Raw genomic sequence first — 27989 nt, forward strand, 5'->3', positions numbered from 1 at the left:
TCTTTTTCTTGATTTCAACTAAGATGTCATTAACTCACGTTTGTTGCCTCACCAAATCTGCTCTTTTCTTATCCCTTAATGTTACACCTATCATTCTTCTTTCCATAGCTTGTTGCGTCGTCCTCAATTTGAGTAGAACCCTTTTCGTAAGCCTCCAGGTTTCTGCCCCATAGGTGAGTACTGGTAAGACACAGCTATTATATACTTTTCTCTTGAGGGATAATGGCAACCTGCTGTTCATGATCTGAGAATGCCTGCCAAATGCACCCCAGCCCATTCTTATTCTTCTGATTATTTCCGTCTCATGATCCGGATCCGCCGTCACTACCTGCCCTAAGTAGTGCAGAGTGCAGCGGTGGCGTAGAGGTAGAACACCCGCCTCGCGTGCAAGAGGTCCGTGGTTCGAATCTCGGTGCCGGCAATTTTCCACCGGATTAAAAAAAATTAAAAAATCCACGTGTTGATAAAATTGCACAAACAGGCCTGGAGTGTGGCCTGATCCCGGTGACCAGAACCGGTAACGCACTCCCTCACCAGAGCAGGATTGGCCACCCTGGTGCAGTACTTGGCCACAACCTCCTATATGAACACAACAATCATAGAAATTTAAGTCAACCATATTCTAAACACGAGGAATTGATATGTTAATTATCTAGGGCTGCAGTGCACAAATGGACAAGGACTCTAGGAAGAAAAGTTGGGCCCATTAAACCTTTCTGCATCAATTTATGTACTCAGTGCTCATATTGCCCATCATGGCCTGAATTCAGAGCGATCTTTAGCAGTTTCTGAAAGCTATGTTTCCAAGTCTTGCAATTATAAGTTTGAGTTGGCAACATTTGTTTATGTACAAATTTTTTAATTGTAATAATCCTGGTGCAAGTGCTATGAAGGCGTTGAAAAACAGCTTTAAAGCTGCATTATGAAAGTAATCAACTACAGCAGTGATAATATTGCTAACTTATCAGCAAGGGAACATAGAGCTACTAGAGCACTATGACATGAGCACCCAAATATGCCATAAGATGACGCCAACAAATCGTCATACAATGGTAGCGATATCAGCACTGCCATTAACCAGCATTAAATGCAAAGTTCGGTAACCCTACTAATCAACATGCTTTTGCCTCAGAGCTTCTCCAAGAGAGCAGTGAGCAAATCATTTAGCTCTGACGTGACCTTCCGCGGGTCATCAATTAAACCAGCTGTGAGCATGGCATTGCCAAAAACCTGCCTCGCAAGTTTTTTGGCTAGCTCAGGTTCTGAAGTACGAAGCGCAGCGAGCTTAGAAATGATTGGGTGCTCCAGGTTGATCTCCAGTGTGGGCTCCAGAAGGCGATAGCGCTCTTCTTCTGAGAAACTTTGCAGTGATGTTTTCACAAAGTGCCGCGCTGCTGCCATCTCCTCTACGGACACCAGGCATGGATGCTTTTGTAGCCGTCGCGTCACTTTTACCTGCGATGAAAGGATTCGCTTAGACACATACAGTCAAATGCCTCTCCAATAAAATTACCTGTATAACGAAGAACTAATTATGTCCCAGCTATTCCGATCTTTCATAGATATTGCAAGTTTTGTGAATGTCTGTACAACGAAAACTACTACATCAAATTTACCTGTACACTGAAGGAACTTAGGCATCTCCGACGGCTCATTTGTTGCTTTACGAGTAGTGCTTCCTCTGCACACGCTACTGAGCTGCACTAGCGCTAACGGGAATGCTAGCAACACACTTGGTGAGCGTGCTGATGTTAACGAGCATTACAGTCTTGCTGCAATGCCCCCAGGAATTTCTCAATTCATACACTTCCTGTAACACTGCAGCAGGTGCAGTGGTTAAAGAATACACACTTAATAAAGACAGGATGATGCAATCTCAACTGGCAACCGAAGAGGTCTTCAAGGACAATCAAGGGCAAAAAGGATGCAAGTGTCATTAAAACGAACACTTAAGCGCCTGCAAACAAACCAAGAATTTTGACCATGCTTCCCTTGCCTCAACATGGGTTAGCATGCCATTACCTTGCATGCTCCTGTGTTTTGGTGTAGGGCATGTCGTGAAACTAGGTGCAATAAAGTTGGATTCAGTCGCACATTATACCATACAAAATGTGCACAAAAAGTTAGCGACCTATTTCACTAAATCTCTCTTGAATTCATGTTAAATAAAGGTTTCCTCTTGTTGAACATGCTTAGCCTGCTCTAGTGTTATCGGTGGTGTGCAATCTCTATACCAAGTGACCTGTATAACAAACGATTTTTAACGTCCCAAGCAATTCAATATAAACATGTACACCAGGGTTCCAGGCTCAAAAATCGCTAAACTCCAACAACTCCGATTCTTTTCAGGGACCCCTCATTAGATTTAGGGTATGCAACATACAAGTGTGATATGTTGATCATGGAAAGACGATAGCACCTGCACAATACTACAGCTACAAATAAAACCCACATAGGCCTCTCTGAAAAAAAAAAGAACAAAAAGGAAACCACAGCTGAAGCAAAATTCATCCTTGTCTAGGGCTTACATCTGGGACCAACACCTTTCCAATGACCAAAGCCTGCAGACATTTCTGTGTTGAGAAACAAATACATGTATGCGCTTCCTTTGTAGCGTTGTGCACGTTTATGACCATTTTCCCTATCCTGAAGATTTATTTAGATTGTAAATTTGCACAGACTGATCTGCCAAGTTATAGTTATGCTATGCTATGCTATACATTATTATGATATAGTAAATGTAGCAGAGGATTTCTATACAGACCTGTAAAGTGCCTAGAGCAGCCATGCAACCTTCATGGGAAGTGAAAAGAAAAAATTGTCATCCACTTGAACATAGTACAAGGCTACAAAGGAAGCCCACGCGGATTTCTCAGAAAGAATGCTTCACAGTTGAGGAAAAATTTGTCCTGGTCCAAGATTTGAACTTGGCGCCGTCTTTGTGGGGCAGTCTCTCTACCATTTGAGCTAACCAAGAGGTTAGCAGTTTGCAGCGTGAGGTGAATTAACAATTCGAAGCACAAGGATACCGAATACGACAAATCAGTTCTGCAGAAGCCCAGAAGGTGAAGTAAGTATGATGAAAAGGAAAAAAAAATTGCCATCCACCCGAATGTAGCGCAAGGCTACATTAAAGGTCCTGGGTTTGAATCCCAGGACTCTTAATCCATGTATGTGACCTTGTCAGTCTGTATTTTGACTGTTGTCACTACAGACAGACATCTAGTTGCTGGACAGCGAAGCTGTGAACGACAACTAGAACAACTACTCATTGTGTCATAGCTTGAAATTATTCACCGTGACATTCACATGCACTTTACCTAATATTAGCAGGTGTTTCAACAGCCTGCGCCGCTATGTTGTGCACCTATAAAGAGTGCACCAGAGAGAAGAGAAACGTACTCCAGGGGTGGGACAGCCAAAAGTCATTTTATGGCAATTTTCGGCGCAAGTAACATTGCTTGTTGGAGCACTTTGGAGCAGACAAAATTGCATTTTGGAGCACTTTGGAGCAGGCCAATCTCAATTTTGGTGGAATAATAGAATATGGCAGCACACTTTGAAACTATGACGAAACAGAATAAACCAACACAAGCGCTGCACTGCAACTTTCTTAAGCTGAATTTTGAAGCAGATTTGATAATGATACGGTCTAGAAAATGCAAACTTGGTAATAGTGCCTGTAGATTTTTAAATAGTGATATCAATAACAAAAAGATGGATTCTGCAATAGTGAGTTTAACATTTCAAAGAGTAGCCTAAGACATATTTTATAAACACATTTACAAAAAAATCAATTAAATTATGGGGTATTACATGCCAAAACCATGACTTGATTATGAGGCGCGCCATAGTGGGGGGACTCAGGAATTTTGGACCGCCTGGAGTTCTTTAATGTGCACCTAAATCTAAGTACACGGGTGTCTTCGCATTTCTTCTGCATCGAGATGCGGCCGCCCTGACCTCATGCTTAACAACCCAACACCACAACTATAAATACATTTTTCTTTATGTCTCAACAGTGTGAGTGAATTGCCTGGAAATGCGCTTCAACAGACTGTACAGACAAGCCAGAGTTAGGAACTACTGTGGTTTATTATTGTAATTATATGGACACTCCAGGCACATTTATGCCAGCGGCGTCAGCATCGCCGTGATTTTCCGTACACAGTAGAAGAGTGATAACATCATCGCTTTGCGCCATATGCTGCATGTGCGAGTGAAAGCGTGTGAGGATGAGTTGATGATGGTGGCTCAATCTTTCGTATGTGCGAGGGAGGAAAGCAGAAAGAAAGCGTACTGTCTTCCACCGTGTGCAAGGCACTGGCAGAGGAGAGGAGGGTGGGTTCTACTTCGGCCACTGCTGCATATGGCGTGGCCGTGCGGGCCCTATCGTGAAAACTATCAGCAATGGGGACAGAGTGCATGCGTCGAGCGGTGACAGCTTCGTTTGCGCTGTGTGTTTTCGCCGCTTAGTTCGCACTGAAGCGAGAGGCACCACGAAAGTCATTTTGCCTGCTACTGCTGCTGTGCTTCGTCACTCCAGCGTTTTGACAGCGAGTGCGCGTGGTGATCGAGTGAGATGTGTTCATGTTGGGTTACGTACACGTGACACCATGTTTGTTAATTTAGTTAGTAAGCAAACGATTACAAGGCTTTACGACCGACAAAACTATTATCTTTACTTCATACTGCTGTCTGCTAATTTGCTATAGTGATCAATGCTTCACCTTTCGGGTGAAACTACGTCCTTTTTTAAAGCAATCTTTACATAATTGACCAGGACGATTCCAAAGCACCGACACCAATAGCAATGCTTAACTTTCTGGTATAACATAAAACTATTCCAATCCGTTTTTATTCCAAATCCTATTAGCCCCTTTTGATACATCAAAATGGCTCAGGCCTCGCCCATACAGGTATAAAAGCAGATTAGAATAGTTTTACATCATACAGGCCCTGGGGACAGAGACGCCCACCTGCTAAATCCTCTGCAGCGTGCACCCCCAGCCTACTTTTTATTGTTTTGCATCTCAGCTAAGGTTCACTGCACTGCTTGGCTCCGCCCAACTGTATTCTAGTACACTCTCAACGCCGCCGCCCTGGCAGTGCCAGCAGCAGCGACGCAGAAGGGAGTGGCTGCGCGTGCGTCGGCCACTTGCCAGAAGTGCTGAAGAGTTCGGTGTTATTGACCCTCGTTGTGGAGCAGTTTGTTCTAGAGAAATGACATGGTGATTTCAGAGCTGCTGGGGGAGCTACAAAATGGGTTCCGGAAACAAAGGAAGTTAGAGGACAATCTGTTCTCACTGACATAGTGTACTGCAATAGCAGAAAAGTAACACGGGCCCCTATGACAGTGTAATCCAAGAGGATTTGTGGGACACACTAGAGGTGGAAGATGGAGTAACTAATCCTTTAAGAGATATCTGTAAAAGTAACATGGTGTTTATAAAATGGGAAAAAAAGGTATCTGAGCCTTGTAAGAGTTGGGGTCGGGCATGACATAGATGGTAGCTGGCCCATGCTGTCGTCAGACTCATCCACGCTAAGGACGTTGTTGAAGGGAGGTACTTATTTTTATCGAGAACGAGAAATACAGGATTTATTTACAATATCTACATGAAGGGTGGAGAACGTTACATTTTATCAGTCTAGCATGACTGAAAGCGAATGCACACTGAGCAGCTGCAAAATGGCTGCTTAAAAACACTCTGTCCTCTCTAGATCCCTGGGTGAGGGAAAACGGCCGTTCAACGTTCGACCAATGGGAGCACCCGTCAAAAGACACTGGAGTTGAACCGCCTTTGAGGGGGACGGTTCACGCACTCACTTCCGCACTTTGTTTTCACGGGACACACCAAGGGGAGTGGGACATCGCAGACAGGTGTTGATAAGCTTCACCCGAGCAGGCACCTCTTGATTTCAGAGCTGACCCTGCAGTCAGCTGCCGCATCTGTCAATTGACTGTGACGATTTCTGGGGCCCGTGAGAAAGCACCGTGAAACACCCTTTTCCAAGAGTTTGGTTGCTCCAAGTAGACCATGAAAGCGACAACAAATCAACTAACAATAGTCAGTCCACCGAGCATGGCTAGCCTTGCTGGCGCTGAGGGGCTGTCCAAAGAGGCGCATTGTAGGCTTCCCAAAACGACTTGTCACAGCGGAGCAGGAGGGTTCGAAGGTCGCTTCTCCAAAGGATGCCACCCCAGCAGCTACAGCGGCTGAAAACATTTTGCAGGTCGGTACTCCTGCAGGCCGATCGTAACAGCTCCTCCACGGCCCGGAAAATCTCGACTGGCCAGTGCTGATAATTGCTGGACAGGAAGAGATTGGCTGGTGGCAAGGCAAGGCCTTGGCTGCAGCGACCATCTGTGAAATGATGACACCACCCCAAAACATCCAACAAGGTCAGGCAACTGCAAAGCAAACCCCACAACACGGCTCTGCGCCGAGATGATGTATCTTGGATCTCACTTTAGACCCACTAGGCTTCAAAGAATCGGGTACCTAGTGGGTCTCACTTTAGACCCGCTACTAACCACCTGCCACCACTAACCGCGCAACGCATCCCACCTGTGCGTCACAAGATGGCCCTAGCCACAGCACCCATGATTGAGCTACGTGTGAGGAAAGAAAAAAAAAAGAAGCCTGAAGCGAAGTGGCACCTGCCCTTTGACCCTTCTCAACAAGCACAGAAATGCAGCGCAGAAGCAGCAGCGGATAGCCCGTTTGATAGAAAGCGGTGCCAACAAAGCACAATGTTGTATCGCTTGAGACAAAGGTGCAAATTTTGCAAGGCCCAGAGTGTGAGCTCATACAGGAGCACCGCGATCGTGATGGTTGCAATCACAGGCCATGCCAATCAATGGAAAAGGCGAGCTTTGTGTGCCTGGACGAAACCTCTGGATCCAACATGGTAGAAGCCACTGACATTACTGAGCTCTGGAAGCAAGTCACTACTGACGATGAAGCAGGTGGTGCTTAGATGGAGGAGTTTCTGAGTGCAAATAGTGCTGCCTCATTATGCGAAGAGATCTCCGACGGGGCGATCGTCGCGACAGATGGCGGCGTTGTGCAACGGGGGCAATGAGATTGACAACGACCCATCTGACACCGACCCTGATGTTCACGCGAAGTCCACTTTCATCGATCGAGTCGCTCATTGGTTTCATGCACACTTAATTATTTCCGCTAGTGTTCGCGCAGCAGCTGGACACCGCAGTTGTGAACCTGAAACTCCCGTGAAAGCAAGTGCAGATTTGACTATTTCGGCACGCCTAATGCTCGATACGCTGTTTAGAGGTATAAACAAACATTTCATTTTTCACAAGCTACTATATACCACGTCTGTACCGCTTAAAGAGCGATGGAACGAAGAATGCTAGGCATAACTTTAAGAGACAGAAAGAGAGCGGTTTGGATCAGAGAGCAAACGGATATAGACTATATTCTAATCGATAGTAAGAGAAATAAATGGTGCTGGGCAGGTCGTGTAATGTGAAGATTAGCTAACCATGGGACCATTACGGTGACAGAATGGATACCAAGAGAAGGGAAGCGCAGTAGAGGATGGCAGAAGACTAGGTGGTGCAACGAAATGAGAAAATTTGCAGGTGCTAGTTGGAATCAGTTGGCGCAGGTCAGGTGTAATTTGTTAGATATGGAGCTGTTTCCTGCGCCTACTTCGAGTTCCCCAGGACCACATCGAATCGCAGCACATTCCAGAGGAGCGCACGAGCCAACAAGTTCACGTTGTGGGGCTTCGGGCTAACGTGCCCGGACCCGGCTAGCTAAGGTCTAAGGAGACACGTAGCTCGTCCCCACTCCGCAGCGCACGCAAAGGGGCGCCGCGGCGGGTTCGCTGACTCACCGGCAAGGCGTAGAGACGACTCCTGCCGTGGCACCAACGAATGGGGGTTTATTCCCTGCTATGTACAATATGCGAGTACAATACAGGAATACGGCACTGGGGTGGCAGTCGCAGACTACGGGTGAAAGCTCCCGGGAAGTCTGCTCCGCCACGCTGGCTCTTCCGAGCAGGTTCGCCACACAAAAGGGGGCCGCCTTGCTCAGAGGGGCGCGGGACCAAGAGGGTCCGCACGTCCGACAGCCAAGAGCACCGAAAGTCAATCTGTCCGGGCGAAAGCGCCCGCGCACCTCCGATGCTGAAGGAGAGAGAAACCAAAGAGAGGGCGAGAGGGGCCCGCTCCTCAGGCACTGTTCTTACGCGCGGCGCACGGCGTAACGTGAGCCGCGCGCACAAGCAGCAGGCTCCGCGTCGCGCCGGCGCCCGCGGCCGGGGGGAATGTACGCCATCCAAAATAAGGCTTGGAACTGCGTGTCCCCAGCGATCGCGCGGCCGAATGGCCCAAGTCGCGCGTGAACAGGAGACAGGGGTCCCAAAAGGGGTCCCCACATCCCCCCCCCCCTCCTCCTGAAGACTCGGGCCGGCCCATGAGGGAGCCGACCGGAATCAATGGCAAAGCTGACGTCTGACCTGTTTTATTTTCTCAAGCGAAAATATCGAAGTCGAGAGTCTCGCTCGCAGGGTCGGTGCTTCCGGCTTCCGGAGATAGGACGGAGTTGTGGAGGGGCACCAGCGCCGTCACCTGCTGCACAGCTGCCGCGATGGTCGCCGCGAACACAGGGTCCGAAGCGAGAGTGCCGACAACGGAACGCAGCAAGGCCGGGTTGACGTCAGGGTCCGTGTTCTGCAGCACCTGTGGGGCTGGATCCATCCCGGGCTCCTCGGCAGCTGGCTCCGTCCCCTTCACGTGAAGCTTGTGCACCGCGCTGGAGTCATGGGCAGCACACAGCCGCAGCACACCGCACACGCCGCAGTACACTGCCGAAGGGTCAGAGGCCATGACGGCTCCACTCGAGGCCTCGACCATGGCTGATAGCGTGCGGCCGCAGAAAATGCGTGGTATCTCTCGCCCGCTCATGTGGTTCTCCACCTTTCTTTGCTCCTTCCACCGTTTCGTCGACACGAAGCAAAGTGGTGCTTCGGAACTGGATTGGAAGGCCCAGGTAGCGACATGGCGGCGTGGAGGCAAACGGGCAGCTGGCTGTGGAGACACCGGCAACGACCGCACGTGGGAGGATGCGGAGGTGGTAACAGCGGCAGCTTGCACCACGGGTTGTGCTGTGGTCTCGGGAGCGAGTGCGACAGCAGTGGCCTCTCGAACGGCTTGGGACTGGAGGCGCCCGCGGCGGCGGCGACGGCTCCCGTGAGACCTGGGCGAGTCGGTCGTCGTCCTCGAGGCTTGTTGCGATGGCTTCATTGTTGGCGTCCGTCTGGCACCACACTGACAATCAACACTTCACACAACTAATCCGCACTCCGATTATAATAACAACACTACGAGCCAATCTCACCCTCCGCTGACAATGTTCACACACAGAACACGAAGCTCACACTGCATTCGTCAGCTTGCCAATCACGCATCGTTCTGGCGCATTCACCTTTGCAGGCGGCTGCCAGAGGGAAGGAGGAGGCCCACGGAAAGGGGCATATTGGGCTTATGGTAGCCTCGTGCATCCCTCCGGCCAGTGCTGAAACGCTAACCGTGCCTTTCATGGCACTCGAGCGCCACTGGAGGATAAAGTTCACCGGGCGCGAGCAGTAAGGCAACGGCCAGGTCGGCTTTCACAGCTCACGCCGGCGGGCTCATGGATCACTTTGGTTCACCACGGCCCTCAGCAGAAGCTGCGCACTACGAAAAAGCGTCTTATTCGGCTAATGAGTGCCTTTTTTCCGCTTTAACGCGTGCATTCATGCTATAGTCACACCTCTCCGCTTGCCAGCTCGGCGGGGAATAAGGTCCCTCTGCCTACCAGCGAGAAGCGGCGACTAAGAGCGTTTTCGCAAGTTATACCGGCGAGTGCGCGGATTGAGATCCGCCGTCTTGCTCGGTTGCGCTTGCTGTGTCTCTTCCTCTTCCCAGTTGCTGCTTCTGGCAACAAAAGGTTTGAGGTCAGAAACGTTCACTGGACCGCCGGGTGGTCTACCGTTTGAGTCCACCAGCTTATACACAAGAGGGAACATTTTGATCTCCACTCGGTATGGGCCCGACCACTTGGCCGACAGAGAGGCTGAGATGCCCTTTGTTGCGTCACTCAGCACATGATTGCGCCTGAGGACGAGGTCACCTACTTGATAATGTACCTCTCTATGCGACCGGTTGTATTGTGCTTTTTGTCCAGCGCGTGCTTTCGCCAGGTTGGTGCGGGCATGAGAAAGGGCCTCGCTCATCCTAGCGCGCACTTGCACCGCGTAGTCGGAGAGACTTGACGCAACGGCGCTCGCCCCGCTGCCGGTTCGCAGAACGCGATCCATAGGGTTTGGCAGCTCTCTCCCGAAGTTGAGGAAAGCGGGCGTGTACCCAGTCGAACGGTTCACCGATGTGCGCAAAGAGAAACCTATCTCGCGGAGACAGGCGTCCCAGTCCCTGTGTTGCTGGGCAAAGGCCGCGAGCAAGGGCTTCACATTTCGGTTCATCCGCTCGGTGGGATTGGCCTGAGGGTGATAAGTCGTTGTTTTGCGGTGCTTTATGCCAACGGCTGCACAGACATCGACGAACACCTTGGCCGTGAAATAGGACGCGTTGTCAGTGATCAACTCCGCCGGAAAGCCAAAGCGGGTGAATACCTCGAGCAACTTGTCCCATATGACGCGTGCCGTTAGCTTCCGAAGGGGAAAAAGTTCCACCCACTTCGTGAAATGATCTGTGACGGCCAGCAGGAATGTGTGACCTTGCCGGCTTCTTGGGAAAGGTCTCATAACGTTACAGGCCGCGATTTGCCAGGGTAGCTGGCCGTCGATCGGCTGCATGAGGCCGGGGGGTTTGCCACCACGGGGCTTCACACTGTGACACACGCGGCACGAGCGAGAGTAATGAAGTGCATCACGCTTCATGCCTGGCCAGGTTGCGGAGCGGCACAACTTAAGATAAGTCTTACGGCCACTCGCGTGTCCGGCCAACCGCGAGTCATGGAAATAGCTCAACGTGGCCCTCCGTAGACTGCAGGGGATCACCACCTTAAAGGACTCATTAGGAGCCTCTTCAGATGGGAGGTAGCGCAGGAGCACTCCATCAGCATCCAGCAGATACGAAACCAACGTGCCTGCAGCAATACCAGCTGCGTCGCTCCAGGCGCCAACAGCAATACCAGCTGTCAATTTGCGCCCATCGGCGTTGCCGCCTCGCTCCCTTCCGGAGCTGTGCTCTTTTTCGAGCTCGTCAGCCATTTGCTGACAAAATGGGTCTTTCCGCTGAGCTTCCAGCAGCTCCCACCTGCTGAATGTGATACCCATGGACTTTACCGGGTCCAGCAGGTACGCCGTTTCGCCCGGCGACGGCGGCTTATAGGCCGCACAGCCGCCTGAACTCGCTCCTTCCGTGCCATCGGAGACCAGGGCTCCGGCTTCGTTCAGAAGCGTTGTCGCGGAGGGGTGCCCGTCAAAGGTGTCCGGGTCTGAAACGGGGGCGCGCGACAAGGCGTCGGCCACCACGTTTGTGCTCCCCTTCCGATAGCGAACAACAAAGTTGTAGCGCTGTAACGTCAATGCCCAGCGCGCGAGGCGGCCTGAGGGCTCGCGCAAGCGCTTCAGCCAGGTGAGCGCCATGTGATCCGTTTCAACCACAAAAGGCACTCCGTCGACGTAGTGATCGAACTTACGCAGAGCGAACACTATCGCTAGACACTCACGTTCGGTCACGGAATAGTTACGCTCTGCGGGCGTCAACGACCGGCTGGCAAAGGCCACTGGCCGAAGAACATCCTCATGTTCTTGGAGCAGCACCGCACCTATACCCAGGTCGCTCGCGTCAGCTTGGACTACGAACTCCCTGTTCAGGTCGGGCAGCTTCAGCTCGGCTGTGTCCACAAGAGCTTTAGAGAGAGCCCTGAAGGCACCATCTTGCTCCGGACCCCAGCTCCAGCTTGTAGACTTCCTCAACAACGAGGTCAAGGGAGCCTGTAGAGCGGCGCAGTTGGGCACAAATTGGCGGTAGAAATTCATCATGCCCAAAAAGCGTCTGAGGGCCTGTATGTTCGCCGGCGTTGGGTACTCGAGGATAGCTCGGACCTTGTCCTTGCTCGGCAAAACACGGCCTTGCTCTATTGTAAAGCCCAGCAGTGAGACACGGGTCTCTGTGATCTGAGCTTTCTTCGGGTTCAGAGTGATCCCGGCAGCGTGCAGCCTTCCGAGGATGTCCTCCAAGTGGCGGAGGTGTTCCTCAAAGGTGCGAGAGAAGAGGACAATATGGTCTAGGTAGGCTAGGGCGTATTGCCATTTTGCCCTTCCCAGAACTCTGTCCATCAATCTCTGGAAAGTCGCTGCAGCGCCCGAGCAGCCAAAGGGCATGCGAGTGAACTCGTACAAGCCTCTATGTGAGGTGAAAGCGGTTTTCTCCGCGTCCCTTGGCTCCATCTGCACTTGCAGGTAACCGCGGCTAGCATCTAGAGTGGTAAAATAATGGGCACCACCTAGGCTCGCCACGATTGAGTCAACGCTCGGCATAGGGTAAGCATCCTTCCGAGTGACTTCATTGAGTCGGCGGTAGTCCACGCAAAGACGAGGGGAGCCGTCTTTTTTCGGGACCAGCACTACCGGAGAACCCCACGGACTATTAGATCGGCGGATTACGCCAGTCTCGATCATTTCGTCCATTGCGAGGTCGATAGCTTTCCTCTTGGCCACACTCACGGGCCTAGGATTGCATTTCCACGGTAGCGCGTCGCCTGTGTCGATCCGGTGTCGCACAAGAGTGGTGCGTCCCGGCCGATCTGTAAACATCGCGTGAAATTGGTTCAGCAGCGATGACAGGCGCGCCTTCTCACGTTCCGACAAACTGCCAGGCAAAGGCGGCAGCGAGCGGTTCGTTTCGCCGCGCGCGCTTGCGATCGTAGGATTGCATGAAATCCGATCCGCTAGCGCTGCGCTCGGCTCGGGAGAATGAGTCTCGCAACGAGCTCTGCCCGCTTCGCTGGCCGACGAGGGGCCGCGTACAGCGGGTTTTGTGACAGCCGGAGTCTGGGGGTTCAAAGGGACTCGCCCCTCCTCCTGCCGTGGTGTCGCGCCTGGGGCTCTAGGTGCCACCGAAGCGACAGGGAAATGCGCGCAAGGTTTCAGGGGCGCACCAGGGCCCTCCCTGTATCCTTTGTTCGCAATGTCTATCACGATCCCAGTGCGGGCCAGAAAGTCTCGGCCTACTATCACGGGTACGGACAGACCAGGGAGGTAAACGAACCTGTGACGGCGTACACGCTCCTCCCAGCGCACAACCAATCTCGCCGAGCCACACGAGGTAGCCGCACCACTCGCGAGATGGAAGGCGGTGTTGCAGGCTCGCAGCCGGACTGAGTGCCGGCGTAAGTGAGCCAAAACTTCCTCCCCGAACAGCGAGGCTGTGGCGCTGCTGTTCAGTAGCGCTGCAAACGTTCGACCAGCGATCGTGAGCGCAAGGAAGGGGGCTGGCGACGGGTCATCAATTCCGACCCTACACGCCATCGGGGCTAAGGAACCCCTTGTTTCGGGCACTGCCGGCGAAGGCAGAGTCACCGGCGGCGCACGCCGTTTCCCGTCGGGCGATTGTGCCCTTCGGTAGCGCGGCGGTTTGTGCACTCCCGGGCAATGTGGCCCGTCTCATTGCACTTGTAGCAGACGACGCTGCGTGCAGGCGGAGCTGCTCGCGGCGCGCTGCGCGTCGGCGGTGGTTTCTGTTGCGCTGCGTGGGCATTGGTATCAGTTTCCACCGCCGGGCCGATTCGGCGTTCCCAGTTTTGTGCTCGGCCGGGCTGGGCGACTGTGCGCACCCGCGTGGCATACGAGTACGGGTCAAGAGCGCGGTCACAGAGCTCCCACACGCCTCGCTCCGTTTCTCCGGGGGCTGCCGTTGCGTCGGTTAGCCGGAAAGGGGCGGGCGTAAGCACGTTGCCACCGTTCCAAGCGCACCGGGGTTCAAGGGACAACGACGCTGGCGGCGGCGGGCGGTAGGCCCGCGCGGCCAGAATGTCACCCTGAATACGCTTCGCTTCAGCGGCCAAATCGTCCAGGTCGTGGAACCGGCCGTTTCGAAGGTAAGCGGCGAAGGTTGGATGGGCTTGCCGAATCACCCGCTCCACCTTCTCAGAGTTCGACACCGAGTGCTCTGCTAGGAGATAAAGCTCCTGCATGGCTCTCACGTACTCGAGCAGAAATTCGTCCCTGTGTTGGGTTCGAAGCTCCAACTCACGCCGCATGCGTCGCTCATAGTCAGGAGGGAGGAATTCATGGCTGAACAGCGTCCTAAACTCCTTCATGCTACGAGCGCGCTGTCCGACTAGGCAGTAGCAACTGCGCGGCTGCGTTGTGCAGCAGCAATTGGTCCGGGCGAGGCTCACAGGGTGCCTGCCGGGATGTGCCCGCTCGTGGCCCTAAGGGACCGGCGAACGGCGGAGAAATGTCGTGCGGGCCTATGGGAGGCCGGCCGACGGTGCTGCGAAAAGGTTGCCCTCCAGGCCAACTGAGGCCGGATAGCGGATCGCAGTAGCCGGCGGGGCGGGATGGCTCCTGCTCGGCAGAACGCCGAAGCAGCTGAGCAGTTAAAGGGCTCACGCTGCTTGGACCGTAGGGTGCCGCTGGGCAAACGGACTGACCAATGGGCGTCCCTAGGGGGTCGCACTTGGCATCTGATAGCATGGGGTTGCCACGAAGAGCATCCCTGAAGCTTACAGCATTGTCCGCTGCCTCAAACGACAGAAGGTCCGCAACCAAGGAGTCAGGCTGCGACGGGGGCCGCAAAGGGGCCTGCTCCGATGCCATGCCGAAACCTAGTTGGGCGCCAGATATGTGGGGCTTCGGGCTAACGTGCCCGGACCCGGCTAGCTAAGGTCTAAGGAGACACGTAGCTCGTCCCCACTCCGCAGCGCACGCAAAGGGGCGCCGTGGCGGGTTCGCTGTCTCACCGGCAAGGCGTAGAGACGACTCCTGCCGTGGCACCAACGAATGGGGGTTTATTCCCTGCTATGTACAATATGCGAGTACAATACAGGAATACGGCACTGGGGTGGCAGTCGCAGACTACGGGTGAAAGCTCCCGGGAAGTCTGCTCCGCCACGCTGGCTCTTCCGAGCAGGTTCGCCACACAAAAGGGGGCCGCCTTGCTCAGAGGGGCGCGGGACCAAGAGGGTCCGCACGTCCGACAGCCAAGAGCACCGAAAGTCAATCTGTCCGGGCGAAAGCGCCCGCGCACCTCCGATGCTGAAGGAGAGAGAAACCGAAGAGAGGGCGAGAGGGGCCCGCTCCTCAGGCACTGTTCTTACGCGCGGCGCACGGCGTAACGTGAGCTGCGCGCGCAAGCAGCAGGCTCCGCGTCGCGCCGGCGCCTGCGGCCGCGGGGAATGTACGCCATCCAAAATAAGGCTTGGAACTGCGTGTCCCCAGCGATCGCGCGGCCGAATGGCCCAAATCGCGTGTGAACAGGAGACAGGGGTCCCAAAAGGGGTCCCCACAACGTGCAAACAAGTTCGTAAGCCGGCGGTAGCTGTTCTCTGCTTGACTCTTCCAGAAAGCGAGGGGATAGCACGGCACTGTTGGAAGTAAAGTGGGTGCCAAACCAAGACGGCGGTAATGTGCCGTGACAGCCGGACGTGCCGGGAAGGCCCAAGCCTACCCCTCTTCACCTTTGAAGAAGGCATTTGCCACCAATGCGGAGCCGTACCACCGGGAGCAGGTGGGCCCTCGGACAATGGAGCGTGAGCGCCCCCCCCCCCCTTCTCCGCCTTAGAAGAAGCGCATTGCAAGTCTGCGCGAGGCAAGACCACAGAGAGCCGCCGGGTGTGACAACGCGATACGGGCGCCAACCATTGGCTGAAAATGGCGTCATCTGAGCGGACTCTCCCATTGGCCAAACATGACGCAACTTCCAGTCCTCGAAGGGTTTAAAAGAAGCATTCCAGAGAGACCAGAGCATTCCCTGATTCCCTGATTGACCTCTCTCAAACTTCTTGCCGCGGGCCGCAGCGTCCGAGTTGCTGCCGGCCCGTAATGACTGTACAACTGTTACTTGTCTCTCACCTCTCTGTATATAATGTAAAATAAACCCTCCCAAGTTTGGTTTTCATCCCGAAGTCCGGCCTCCAACCCCAACAAATTGGAGATCGCAGGGCGAGGCCTTCGTCTTGCAGTGGACATAAAATAGGCTGATGATGAAGACGATTTCTTAGCACAAGTGGCAAATTTGGTTTTGGAGCTACGAAAGTATGTTCGGCAGCTTTTTTTTTATGGCAGTCCAGATATAGCGATGATCAGTTATACCTATCAGATTTTTCGTTCTTAATATTTTTATAAGTGGACTGCACTGAACTTCTATTTTCTATAAGGCTCATAGCAGGATGACAAAGGTAATTGTGGAAGCCTATAAAATTGTGAAATTCGAAGAAAGGTGCGTAAGAAAGCCTTCAGTGTCACTACAGTGAAACTTCGTTAAACCGTACTTGGCCAGAGCTCGGAAAAGGTACATACTAAATGGTAGTACTGTATAACCGAAATAGCATGAGATCGCCCACTTACCTGTCGAAAATGGAACTCGGAGAGAGTGGGATGAAACAGGAAAGAAACATGCAGTATTTATTCACTTCGCGCGACGAAAGTGTTATTTTCGTTTGGTGCCGCGGCGGCCTAGCACAACGACAGCGACCTCAAACTTAATGAAGCTGCATGCCAGCTTTTCAGCCAGCCCCTTCTTCTTGGCAAACACTCGCATGGCAGATTCCACAGTGACATTACGTATACTGCACGCGCACGGTAGTGCTGCAGAAGTCACGGTGCACCTTTTTCATAGCTGGGTGCTGTTCTTGTCGCGACGACTGCATTCATGAGGCTGACGTAACGCACAGCTTCTGTCACTGTCGGTCCTGAATCGCCCGTGCTGTTGCTTTCTGTGTCGTCCTCATCACTGTCGCTGGTCGACACTTCGGCAACTACACAGGCAACAATGGCGAAAAGTCGAACCTCGTAGCCGACATGTCTTCGCGGTTGCAGCAGCACAGCTGAGCAACTTCTTTGCATTCCAAATGCCACACACCGTAGTCAACAGCAGATCTCTGCCACTTGCCAGCGCCGACTTCTTCGTGTCACGTTTGATAGCATGGACGATGTCCAATTTTTCTTCTATGCTGAGCACCCGGCGTCTTTTTTTTTTATCTGAGCTATGGCATAACGCCAGTCCTCGCTTGCATGACGCCACAATGATCTCTGGCAAGGCACCGAAATGATGTTGACGTTGATGCGGCTTCATATGCAAATGCACAGGGCGCTTGGAGGCTGTTGTTCCGATCTCTGAGGCTTGCTCTGCTGCCGGGCTGCCCGATGGAGACGACGCACCGCCGTGTTTACGCGACGAAAAGGGGAAACGCTATGTTTTAACCCATGCGTACCCCATAAGCTGGTACGGCTTATGTGGATACAAAACACAGGTTCAATGGCTGCTGAGTCGGGGATTTGACTTTACTACTTTTAAAACGAAACTACTGTTTAAACGGGTACGCTTTAACGAGGTTTTACTGTATATGAAAAAGAGATACAATTTCTCGGTTTACTGCTGTAACTATTGCAGTGTATGTTTTGATCATGCCTTAGACACATATACAGTTCTTCCATATGCAAAACTGTTCTTTGACTCTTTTGCTTTTGCTCATTCGCCATACATTTATCAGTTCGTGCAAAAATAATCTATAGTTGAAAGTAGTGCTGTCTCTGTGTGTGTTTTTTTTTCTACGTCCTCATTTAGTTTCATTTAAATATTCTATCATGAACTCTATTTTTCCCGAAAGCAATGCGGAAGCTGTGATTCTTGTCATCGTAAGTGATTTGTGCTCGCAACGACGCAAGCATCGCGACTTCCTTCACAGCGCCGCTGCGGCATGCGTCTTCACTTGGGACACGCTTTTCACTACTGCACACATGTTCCATTTATTTTTTAGCTGGTAAACTGGTCACCAACAGATTGTCCGTCCATCTCGATAAAGCCGGTGCTCTTCAACCTCGAGAACGTTGTACCAAGTTCATCCGCAGCGTTTGAGAATTTCATCCGCAACCGCTGTGGATGAAATTGCGACCCCTATCGACACGATCATGGGCGGCAAACTTGGAGTTCTCAAGGCGTGCCGCCGATGCATGCACTGAATCAAAACGAAGTACCGTTGACTGCAACAACTGCGGAAGAAAGCACAGTCACTATCGACGTGATCACGGACGATGACTGTGCGGTTTTGAAGGCAAGTGATGGGCATACACACTGAGTCAGAACGAAACTACTGTTTGCCACAACCATTGCTGACAAAACTGCGGTTGCTATTGACACGTGTACTTGTTTATCTTTATCAGGTGACCACGTTTCAGCGCCTAACAAATGTTATCGCACAGCGCAGGACGCGCCTGCATGTGTCAGAAGTTTCTGCAATGTTATCAATGATTTTATCCGCGGTCTGTCACCGAACCTTGTGTAATCTGATTGCATGTACGCACAACGCGAATAGTGTAGAACTTTGTGGAAGACACGCTGGTCCCAGTGATTACACTGGAACATTTGACGACTGATGTATAAAAGTCGACGCGCTTGACTGACCCGCTGATCAGATTTCGCCGATCGCCGACTGTGTTCGCAGCCATCGTTGTGCTTTAAGTGTAGCCTGTTTCTGTGGGCACAGGTTCACCCAACAAAAGTTACTTTCATCTCTCACAGTATTGCTGCTGTGTTCTTTACCGTCACTACCACGTGGTGGACATCTGGTGGAGGTGCTAGTTCATTCATGCACCGGACACCCCCGACAAGCCATGATCCAAGCCCGGACTTCTACCTGCGAAGGCTGAGAAGATCGTGGCCAAGACAACCCCAATGGCTGCCCCAGTGTCCCCCATTCTGCTGCAACAACTTCAAGACCCACCATCTTTCCATGAATCATCGACAGAAGACCCAGAATCCTGGCTAGAGACCTACGAACGAATCGCGTCTTTCAACAACTGGGACTCCGAAGACAAGCTGCGGCATGTATACTTCACCTTAGAAGACGCCATCAGAACGTGGTTCAAGAATCGAGAGTTGAACCTGACAACGTGGGACCTATTGCATAGTGGCTTCCTGCGAACTTTTACAAGCATGGTGTGCAAGGAAAGGGCCGAAGCTATGCTAGAAGCCCGAGTACGATTACCCAACGAGACCATAGCGATCTTTACCGAGGAGATGACGCACCCGTTCCGCCCGCCGATCCAGATGTGCCCGAGGAGAAGAAATTTCGGTTCCTCATGCGTGGGGGTAAAACAGGAGCTCTTCGCCAGATTGATTGATATGCAACCCACGCAGGACATTGCTGAAATTGTTTCCGAAGCAACAGCCATTGAGAAGACGCTCGATATGCGGACAAGGCAGTATACCCGCCGAAACTCCACCGATGTTCAATCATTCGGCAATAAGACTTGCGAGAGACAATCAGAGCGGTCGTTCGTGAGGAACTGCAGCTCTTCCCTAGGTCGCAGCCTCAAGTGGCCTCAATCGCCAACATCATCAAGAGGAGGTTCAGCAATCACTTGGGGTTACTAAAATGCAACCGTCATCACCACAGCCCCAGCTGCAAACGATGACCTACGCCGCTGTCGCTTGCCGTCAAAGTAACACTCCACGCCCGTGTAAGAGCGCTGTAATGACGAAGTTCCTCTGTCCGCTGCCGCCAGTTCACTCGCCTGTCGTCCAGCTAAACTACTGGAAGAAGACAAGACGTCTGGTGCGCTCCTCACCACCGCCCGCTTTGTTACCACTGCAGAGACGTGGTCAAGTGTACTACCGATACCCATACCGGGAGATGGGACTGCGAGGGTTCGCTGTTAACACGCTGTGACCACAGCTTGGTGAACGACCTCGCGATATCGTCTCGATATTGACCTCGCGATATCTTTGTTACCACTGCAGAGACGTGGTCAAGTGTACTACCGATACCCATACCGGGAGATGGGACTGCGAGGGTTCGCCGTTAACACGCTGTGACCACAGCTTGGTGAACGACCTCGCGATATCACCGGCTACCTTGCCACCACTCAGTGGAGCCCTCGACGATTGTCCCGTTCGCCATCACCAGGTCACTACCTGTCGCCGCACCGCCTACCATATACTGGCCCAGCCCAGGGCTAGTCTGCGAGCCCATATCCGGAAAACTAAAAGCATCAATAGATGGAAGTGCGATTTATGTTCATCGAACGAACGAAGATTCTCCGCCACCGCCTAAGACGCCAAAAAGTCCTTCTCAACAATATATCGAGACATCGCCATCTCGACGAAGCCTGGAAGAAAAGAATACGCAGACGAAACACGACTTGATGATGCATCGTTCCAGCTTCAGATGAACAAGATGCAACCATGATCCAACGCCAAGACCTAACTGCAACGCAAGACAAAGAACCACCAACCTCGACGCGCTTCTCGATGGTCACGCACTCACCGGCTTAGTGGACACAGGAGTTGATTACTCCATTATGAGTGGAACTTTGCCACCCAGTTGAAGAAAGTTAAGAATACATGGGAAGGCCCTCAAATCTGTACAGCTGGGGGACACCTGATAACACCAACTGGAATCTGCATGGCAAGAATTACCGTTAACAGTCGCACCTACCCTGACACCTTCGTTATCCTTCAACAGTGCTCACGAGACGCAATTCTCGGCATGGACTTTCTGAACCAACACGGTGCAACCATTCAGAAGTCGAAGTCGATAACGCTATCCAAGACCAAGCGATACAGCCAGAGAATTTTCGTAGTCACTATGCCTTGAGTGTGCTCGAAAATCAAGTCGGCATCCTGGCTTGCTCCAGCATTGCCATTTCCGTTGGCATAAAACACCTGCCGATGTAGAAGGTGTCATCGAGGGTGACCAACATCTACTGCTCGACCGCGAAATTTGCATCGCAAGAGGGATCGCTCAACTCCACGGAGGGCAAAAGGAAGTGATGCTAACCAACTTCAGCCAAGAGTTCAAGCACATCAGCAAGGGCACGACAATCGCGTACATCGAGGTAATTGTGGAAACGAGCAATGCCTTTGTCCTCTCAGATTCTGCCGCATCTACCCCGCCGACCATAGTCCCTGAACCAGACTTCGACGTAAATCCAAGTTTCCCCATGATTAAGCAGCAACAGCTCAGAAGTCTGCTCCAACAATACAAAGGCTGCTTTTCAACGTCATCGAGGATTCCACAAACACCAGTCGCAAAGCATCGCATAATAACCGAGGAGAGCGCCCGACCACTCTGCCAGAGCCTTTACCAAATTTCGATGCAAGAATGCGAAGCTATAAGACAACAATTCGACAAAATGCTGTGAGACGACATCATCCAGCCATCAAAAAGCCTGTGGGCATCCACTGTTGTCTTGGTGAAGAAAAAGGATGGAACCTTACATTTCTGCGTCGATTATCATTAACTGAACAAGATCACAAAGAAGGATGTATACCCTCCACCATGGACGACGCACTGGATCGGCTCTGCAACACTAAATACTTGTTGTCGATTGATCTCCACTCTGGCTACTGGCAAATAGAAGTTGACGACGGAGATAACGAAAATACCGCCTTCGTCAGGCCAGATGGCCTCTATGAGTTCAAGGGCATGCCATTCGGAATGCGCTCAGCGCCTGCAACGCTTCTGCACGTCATGGACGAGGTGTTAGCAGGATTGAAGTGGCAGACCTGCCTTGTTTACTTGGATGATATCTTCTTTGCCGGAAATTTCGATGATCACCTTAGGCGGCTCGCGACCGTACTAGACGCCATCAAGTCATCAGGGCTCACTCTGAAGTTGTCGAAGTGCCACTTCACTTATGATGAGCTTCTGTTCCTAGGCCACATCATCAGCAACTCTGGAGTGCGTCCTGACCCACAGAAGACAGCCGCCATCGCAAATTTCCAGCAGGCCATCGACAAGAAAGCAGTGCGCAGATTCCTTGGCATATATGCCTACTACAGGCGCTTTGTCAAAAGCTTTTCACACCTCGCTAAGCTGTTGACACATCTAATGAAATGTGATGTCAAGTTCAAGTGGTAAATACTGCAGGCCGATGCATTTGAAGAACTCAAATTACACATACAGTTGCCACCGGTACTTGCGCACTTCGACGAGGATGTCGATACAGAAATACACACAGACGCCAGTAGGCTAGGCCTTAGTGCCACCCTACTCCAGAGAAAAGACGAACTAGACTGCGTGATAGTTTACGCTAGCCGGTCGTTGTCAAAAATGGAAGGCAATTATTCTACAACCGAAAAGGAATGCCTCGCCATCATTTGGACTACAGCAAAATTTTGGCAAAAGTTGCAGTGGTGGCGTAGAGGTAGAACACCCACCTCGCGTGCAAGAGGTCTGTGGTTTGAATCCCGGTGCCAGCAATTTTTCACCGGAAAAAAAGTTTTTAGAAAAATCCACGTGTTGATAAAATTGCACAAGCAGGCCTGGAGTGTGGCCTGATCCCGGTGACCAGAACTGGTAACGCACTCCCTCACCAGAGCAGGATTGGCCACCCTGGTGCAGTACTTGGCCCACAACCTCCTATATGAACACAGCAATAAAACCCCGGCCCTCGGTCCCCAGCAGCTGCGCAGCAACTGACCACGGCGGCAGTCAGACCTGCGACGCAGCAGAGGGTGCCAAGAATCACTGGCTCCGGACAGGCCGCCATTGGAATTTATCTAGTGAGGCGAGTCTAGCAGTGCTACTACAGGAATTAGAGGGCAGTAAATGGGATATAATAGGGCTCAGTGAAGTTAGGAGGCCAAAAGAAGCATATACAGTCCTAAAAAGCGGGCACGTCCTGTGCTACCGGGGCTTAGCGGAGAGAAGAGAACTAGGAGTCGGATTCCTGATTAATAAGAATATAGCTGGTAACATACAGGAATTCTATAGCATTAACGAGAGGGTGGCAGGTCTTGTTGTGAAACTTAACAAGAGGTACAAAATGAAGATTGCACAGGTCTACGCCCCTACATCCAGTCATGATGACCAGGTAGTCGAAAGCTTCTATGAAGACGTGGAATCGGCGATGGAAAGAGTGAAAACTAAATGCACTATAATAATGGGCGACTTTAATGCCAAGGTAGGCAAGAAGCAGGCTGGAGACAAAGCAGTGGGGGAATATGGCATAGGCACTAGGAATAGCAGGGGAGAGTTATTAGTAGAGTTTGCGGAACAGAATAATATGAAGATAATGAATACCTTCTTCCGCAAGCGGGATAGCCGAAAGTGGACGTGGAGGAGCCCGAACGGTGAGGCTAGAAATGAAATAGACTTCATACTCTGCGCTAACCCTGGCATCATACAAGACGTGGACGTGCTCGGCAAGGTGCGCTGCAGTGACCATAGGATGGTAAGAACTCGAATTAGATTAGACTTGACGAAGGAACGGAAGAAACTGGTACATAAGAAGCCGATCAATGAGTTAGCGATAAGAGGGAAAATAGAGGAATTCCAGATCAAGCTAGAGAACAGGTATTCAGCTTTACCTCAGGAAGAGGACCTTAGTGTTGAAGCAATGAACGACAATCTTGTGGGCATCATTAAGGAGTGTGCAATGGAAGTTGGTGGTAACTCCGCTAGGCAGGATACCAGTAAACTGTCGCAGGAGACAAAAGATCTGATCAAGAAACACCAATGTATGAAAGCCTCTAACCCTACAGCTAGAATATAACTGGCAGAACTTTCGAAGTTACTCAACAAGCGTAAGACAGCTGACATAAGGAAGTATAATATGGATAGAATCGAACATGCTCTCAGGAACGGAGGAAGCGTGAAAGCAGTGAAGAAGCAACTAGGAATTGGCAAGAATCAGATGTATGCGTTAAGAGACAAAGCCGGCAATATCATTACTAATATGGATGAGATAATTCAAGTGTCTGAGGAATTCTATAGAGATTTATACAGTACCAGTGGCACCCACGACGATGATGAAAGAGAAATTAGTCTAGAGGAATTCGAAATCCCAAAGGTAACGCCGGAAGAAGTAAAGAAAGGCTTGGGAGATATGCAAAGGGGAAAGGCAGCTGGGGAGGATCAGGTAACAGCAGATTTGTTGAAGGATGGTGGGCAGATTGTTCTAGAGAAACTGGCCGCCCTGTATACGCAATGCCTCATGACCTCGAGCGTACCGGAATCTTGGAAAAACGCTAACATAATCCTAATCCATAAGAAAGGGGACGCCAAAGACTTGAAAAATTAGAGACCGATCAGCTTACTGTCCGTTGCCTACAAACTATTTACTAAGGTAATCGCAAATAGAATCAGGAACATCTTAGACTTCTGTCAAGCAAAGGACCAGGCAGGATTCTTTAAAGGCTACTCAATAGATCATATTCACACTATCAATCAGGTGATAGAGAAATGTGCGGAATATAACCAACCCTTATATATATCTTTCATTGATTACGAGAAAGCTTTTGATTCTGTCGAAACCTCAGCACTCATGGAGGCATTACGGAATCAGGGTGTAGACGAGCCGTATGTAAAAATACTGAAAGATATCTATAGCGGCTCCACAGCCACCGTAGTCCTCCATAAAGAAAGCAACAAAATCCCAATAAAGAAAGGCATCAGGCAGGGAGATACGATCTCTCCAATGCTATTCACAGCGTGTTTACAGGAGGTATTCAGAGACCTGGATTGGGAAGAATTGGGGATAAAAGTTAATGGCGAATACCTTAGTAACGTGCGATTTGCTGATGATATTGCCTTGCTTAGTAACTCAGGGGACCAATTGCAATGCATGCTCAATGGCCTGGAGAGGCAAAGCTGAAGAGTGGGTCTAAAAATTAATCTGCAGAAAACTAAAGTAATGTTTAACAGTCTCGGAAGAGAACAGCAATTTACAATAGGCAGCGAGGCACTGGAAGTCGTAAGGGAATACATCTACTTAGAACAGGTAGTGACGGCAGATCCGGATCATGAGATGGAAATAATCAGAAGAATAAGAATGGGCTGGGGTGCGTTTGGCAGGCATTCTCAGATCATGAACAGCAGGTTGCCATTATCCCTCAAGAGAAAAGTATATAATAGCTGTGTCTTACCAGTACTCACCTACGGGGCAGAAACCTGGAGGCTTACGAAAAGGGTTCTACTCAAATTGAGGACGACGCAACGAGCTATGGAAAGAAGAATGATAGGTGTAACGTAAAGGGATAAGAAAAGAGCAGATTTGGTGAGGCAACAAACGCGAGTTAATGACATCTTAGTTGAAATCAAGAAAAAGAAATGGGCATGGGCAGGACATGTAATGAGGAGGGAGGATAACCGATGGTCATTAAGGGTTACGGACTGGATCCCTAGGGAAGGGATGCGTAGCAGGGAGCGACAGAAAGTTAGGTGGGCGGATGAGATTAAGAAGTTTGCAGGGACGGCATGGCCACAATTAGTACATGACCGGGGTTGTTGGAGAAGTATGGGAGAGGCCTTTGCCCTGTAGTGGGCGTAACCAGGCTGATGATGATGAAAATTTTGCCCCTACCTATATGGCAGGCCATTCAAAGTTGTCAGTGACCATGACGCGTTGTGTTGGCTAGCGAATTTAAAAGACCCTTCAGGACGGCTGGCGCGGTGGAGCCTCAGACTGCAAGAATATGATATCACTGTAACCCGCAAGTCTAGACGAAAACACTCTGATGCCGATTGCTTATCACACGCTCCCATTGACTCGCCGCTGCAAGATTACAAGGATGACAACGCCTTCCTTGGAATATTAAGCGCGGAAGACTTCACTGAACAGCAACGAGCAGACCCGGAGCTGAGAAACCTCGTGGAGTATTTGGAAGGGCACACTGATGTTGCCCCTAGGGCATTTAAGAGAGGATCGACTTCGTTCTCGCTTCAAAACAACCTAGTCGTAAAGAAGAACTTCTCATCAATCCACGCCAACTACCTTCTTGTTGTTCCCTCAGCGTTGTGTCCAGAAGTACTGCACGCCCTACGTAACGATCCGACCACTGGCCACCTGGATTTCTCCCAGACCCTATCGAGGATACAGGCAAAGTATTACTGGCCGCGCCTGACCGCCGACGTCGGCTGTTACGTCAAGACATGCCGAGACTGTCAGCGACGACAGGCCAGTGGGATTACTACAGCTGATCGAGCCTTCTTGCCGATCATTTCAGCAGATCAGGATGGATTTGTTGGGACCCTTTCCAACGTCAACAACCTGAAACTAGTGGATCATCGTGGTGATGGGCTAGCTCACCCGCGTTGCTCAAATGAAAGCTCTGCCGAAAGGTAGTGCAGCCAAAGTGGCGAAATTCTTTGTTAAGAACAGCCTGCTGCGACATGGTGCCCTAGAAGTCCTCATCCCCGACAGAGGAACGGCCTTTACAGCGGAGCTCACCCAAGCCATTCTGAAATACAGTCAGACAAGCCAGGAGGACCACTGCCTATTACCTGCAGACGAATGGTTGTACGGAGGACCTGAATAAGACCCTCACCGACATGCTAGCGATGTACATCAACCTCGAACACAAGACCTGAGATGCCACCTTGCCGTATGTAACCTTCGCTTACAATACGGCGGTGCAAGAAACAACACAGATCACGCCGTTCAAACTGGTTTACGGAAGGAAACCGATGACAACTCTGGATGCTAGGCTGCCGCACATCACCGACGAAGAGAATCTCTTGACTTCGCCACTTATCTCCAGCATGCTGAAGCCCAACAGCTCGCTTGCCAAGGATGAAGAACCAGCAGAGTACTGACAGCCGACACTACAACCTCCGACGATGCTACGTTGATTACCAGCCCGGTGACCGTGTTTGGGTTTGGACACCCGATTTGCCGCCGAGGACTCGGTGAGAAACTATTGCAATGCTATTTCGGACCCTACAAGATCATCCGGCGTATTGGCGAACTGGACCAAGAGATCATGCCAGGTGGCATTTCGCATTCACAGAGTCGCCGCGCACAGTCTGAAGTGGTCCACGTGGTGCGTCTTAAGCCCTTTTGATGCACGCAGACGAATTTCCTTATTTTGTAGTTTTTTTGCTATGGGCGTTTTTGTTTATTACTTTCGTTTGTTTGCAGCATCGGGTTGATGCTTTTTAAGAGGGGAGTATTGACACGTGTACTTGTTTATCTTTATCGGGCGACCATGTTTCATCGCTTCACCGTTCACCTTTCACCGTTTTTTTTGGGCACAGGTTCGCCCAATAAAAGTTAGTTTCGTCTTTCACAGTATTGATAGTGTGTTCTTTACCGTCACTAGCATGTGACACTATCAAGGTAATCATGGATGGGAACTACACGGCTATGAAGGCAAGCAGCTGAGACAATGTTAAGTGCATGATGATGATGATGTGCGATGTTTTGTGGCGCAAGGGCCAGGTTTGGCCAAAGAGCGCCATGACAAGTGGTAATGTCGACGATGTATTATGGAAGATGCGACTTGGCTGTAAAGTGGCCTAAAAATAGTCGCTGTAAAGTGCGTAAAATCTACTTGCTATAAAATTATGGCGATGACAAATGACGAATACTATGAACATTAAAATCCATCGTACAAGAATGACGCAGAATAGAAAATATATGACATGGTAAAAATACCTGGAGCACTGTCGCCTCGCCGCAGCCCTTGAAACACAAGGGCCTAGAGACACGTGCTAAACGAAAGAACTATCACAGCACCATCCTCTGAAGAGAGGAGACGCTACGAACATGTGGGGCTAACAACATGCAACACAACATCTTTCAGATAACTTAGGACTGCGTTGGTGTCAAATAGCGGTTCTGGGCCAAGTAACATTACTGGATGAAGAGGGATCTGCTGCCGGTATGCTAGGGGAAAATGTTTCTTTCTCTCAGATTCGGCTGCCCAACACTCCAGGAGGACGTGGAGGACGGTCAGCCTCTCCCCGCATCTACCGCAGGTTGGAGGATCATTTTCAGTGAGTAAAAAGTTATGTGTGCCAAATGTGCGTCCTATTCTGAGGCGACAGAATAGG

At 51.0% G+C, this 27989-nt stretch overlaps 1 protein-coding gene across 1 annotated transcript in view; it reads right to left on the reverse strand.

Moving 5' to 3' along the window:
• Positions 1–429: 429 nt before the first annotated feature.
• The window catches only part of Trap1 (TNF receptor associated protein 1), a 135723-nt gene continuing 108163 nt past the window's right edge, over positions 430–27989 (reverse strand). Inside the window, exon 7 of the mRNA XM_070522727.1 lies at positions 430–1455. Coding sequence (XP_070378828.1) covers positions 1129–1455 — 327 coding nt within the window. The 3' untranslated portion in view covers positions 430–1128. The remainder of the gene's footprint in view (positions 1456–27989) is intronic.

The sequence above is a fragment of the Dermacentor albipictus genome, chromosome 7, assembly GCF_038994185.2.
Source record: "Dermacentor albipictus isolate Rhodes 1998 colony chromosome 7, USDA_Dalb.pri_finalv2, whole genome shotgun sequence".
NCBI classification, from domain to species: domain Eukaryota; kingdom Metazoa; phylum Arthropoda; class Arachnida; order Ixodida; family Ixodidae; genus Dermacentor; species Dermacentor albipictus.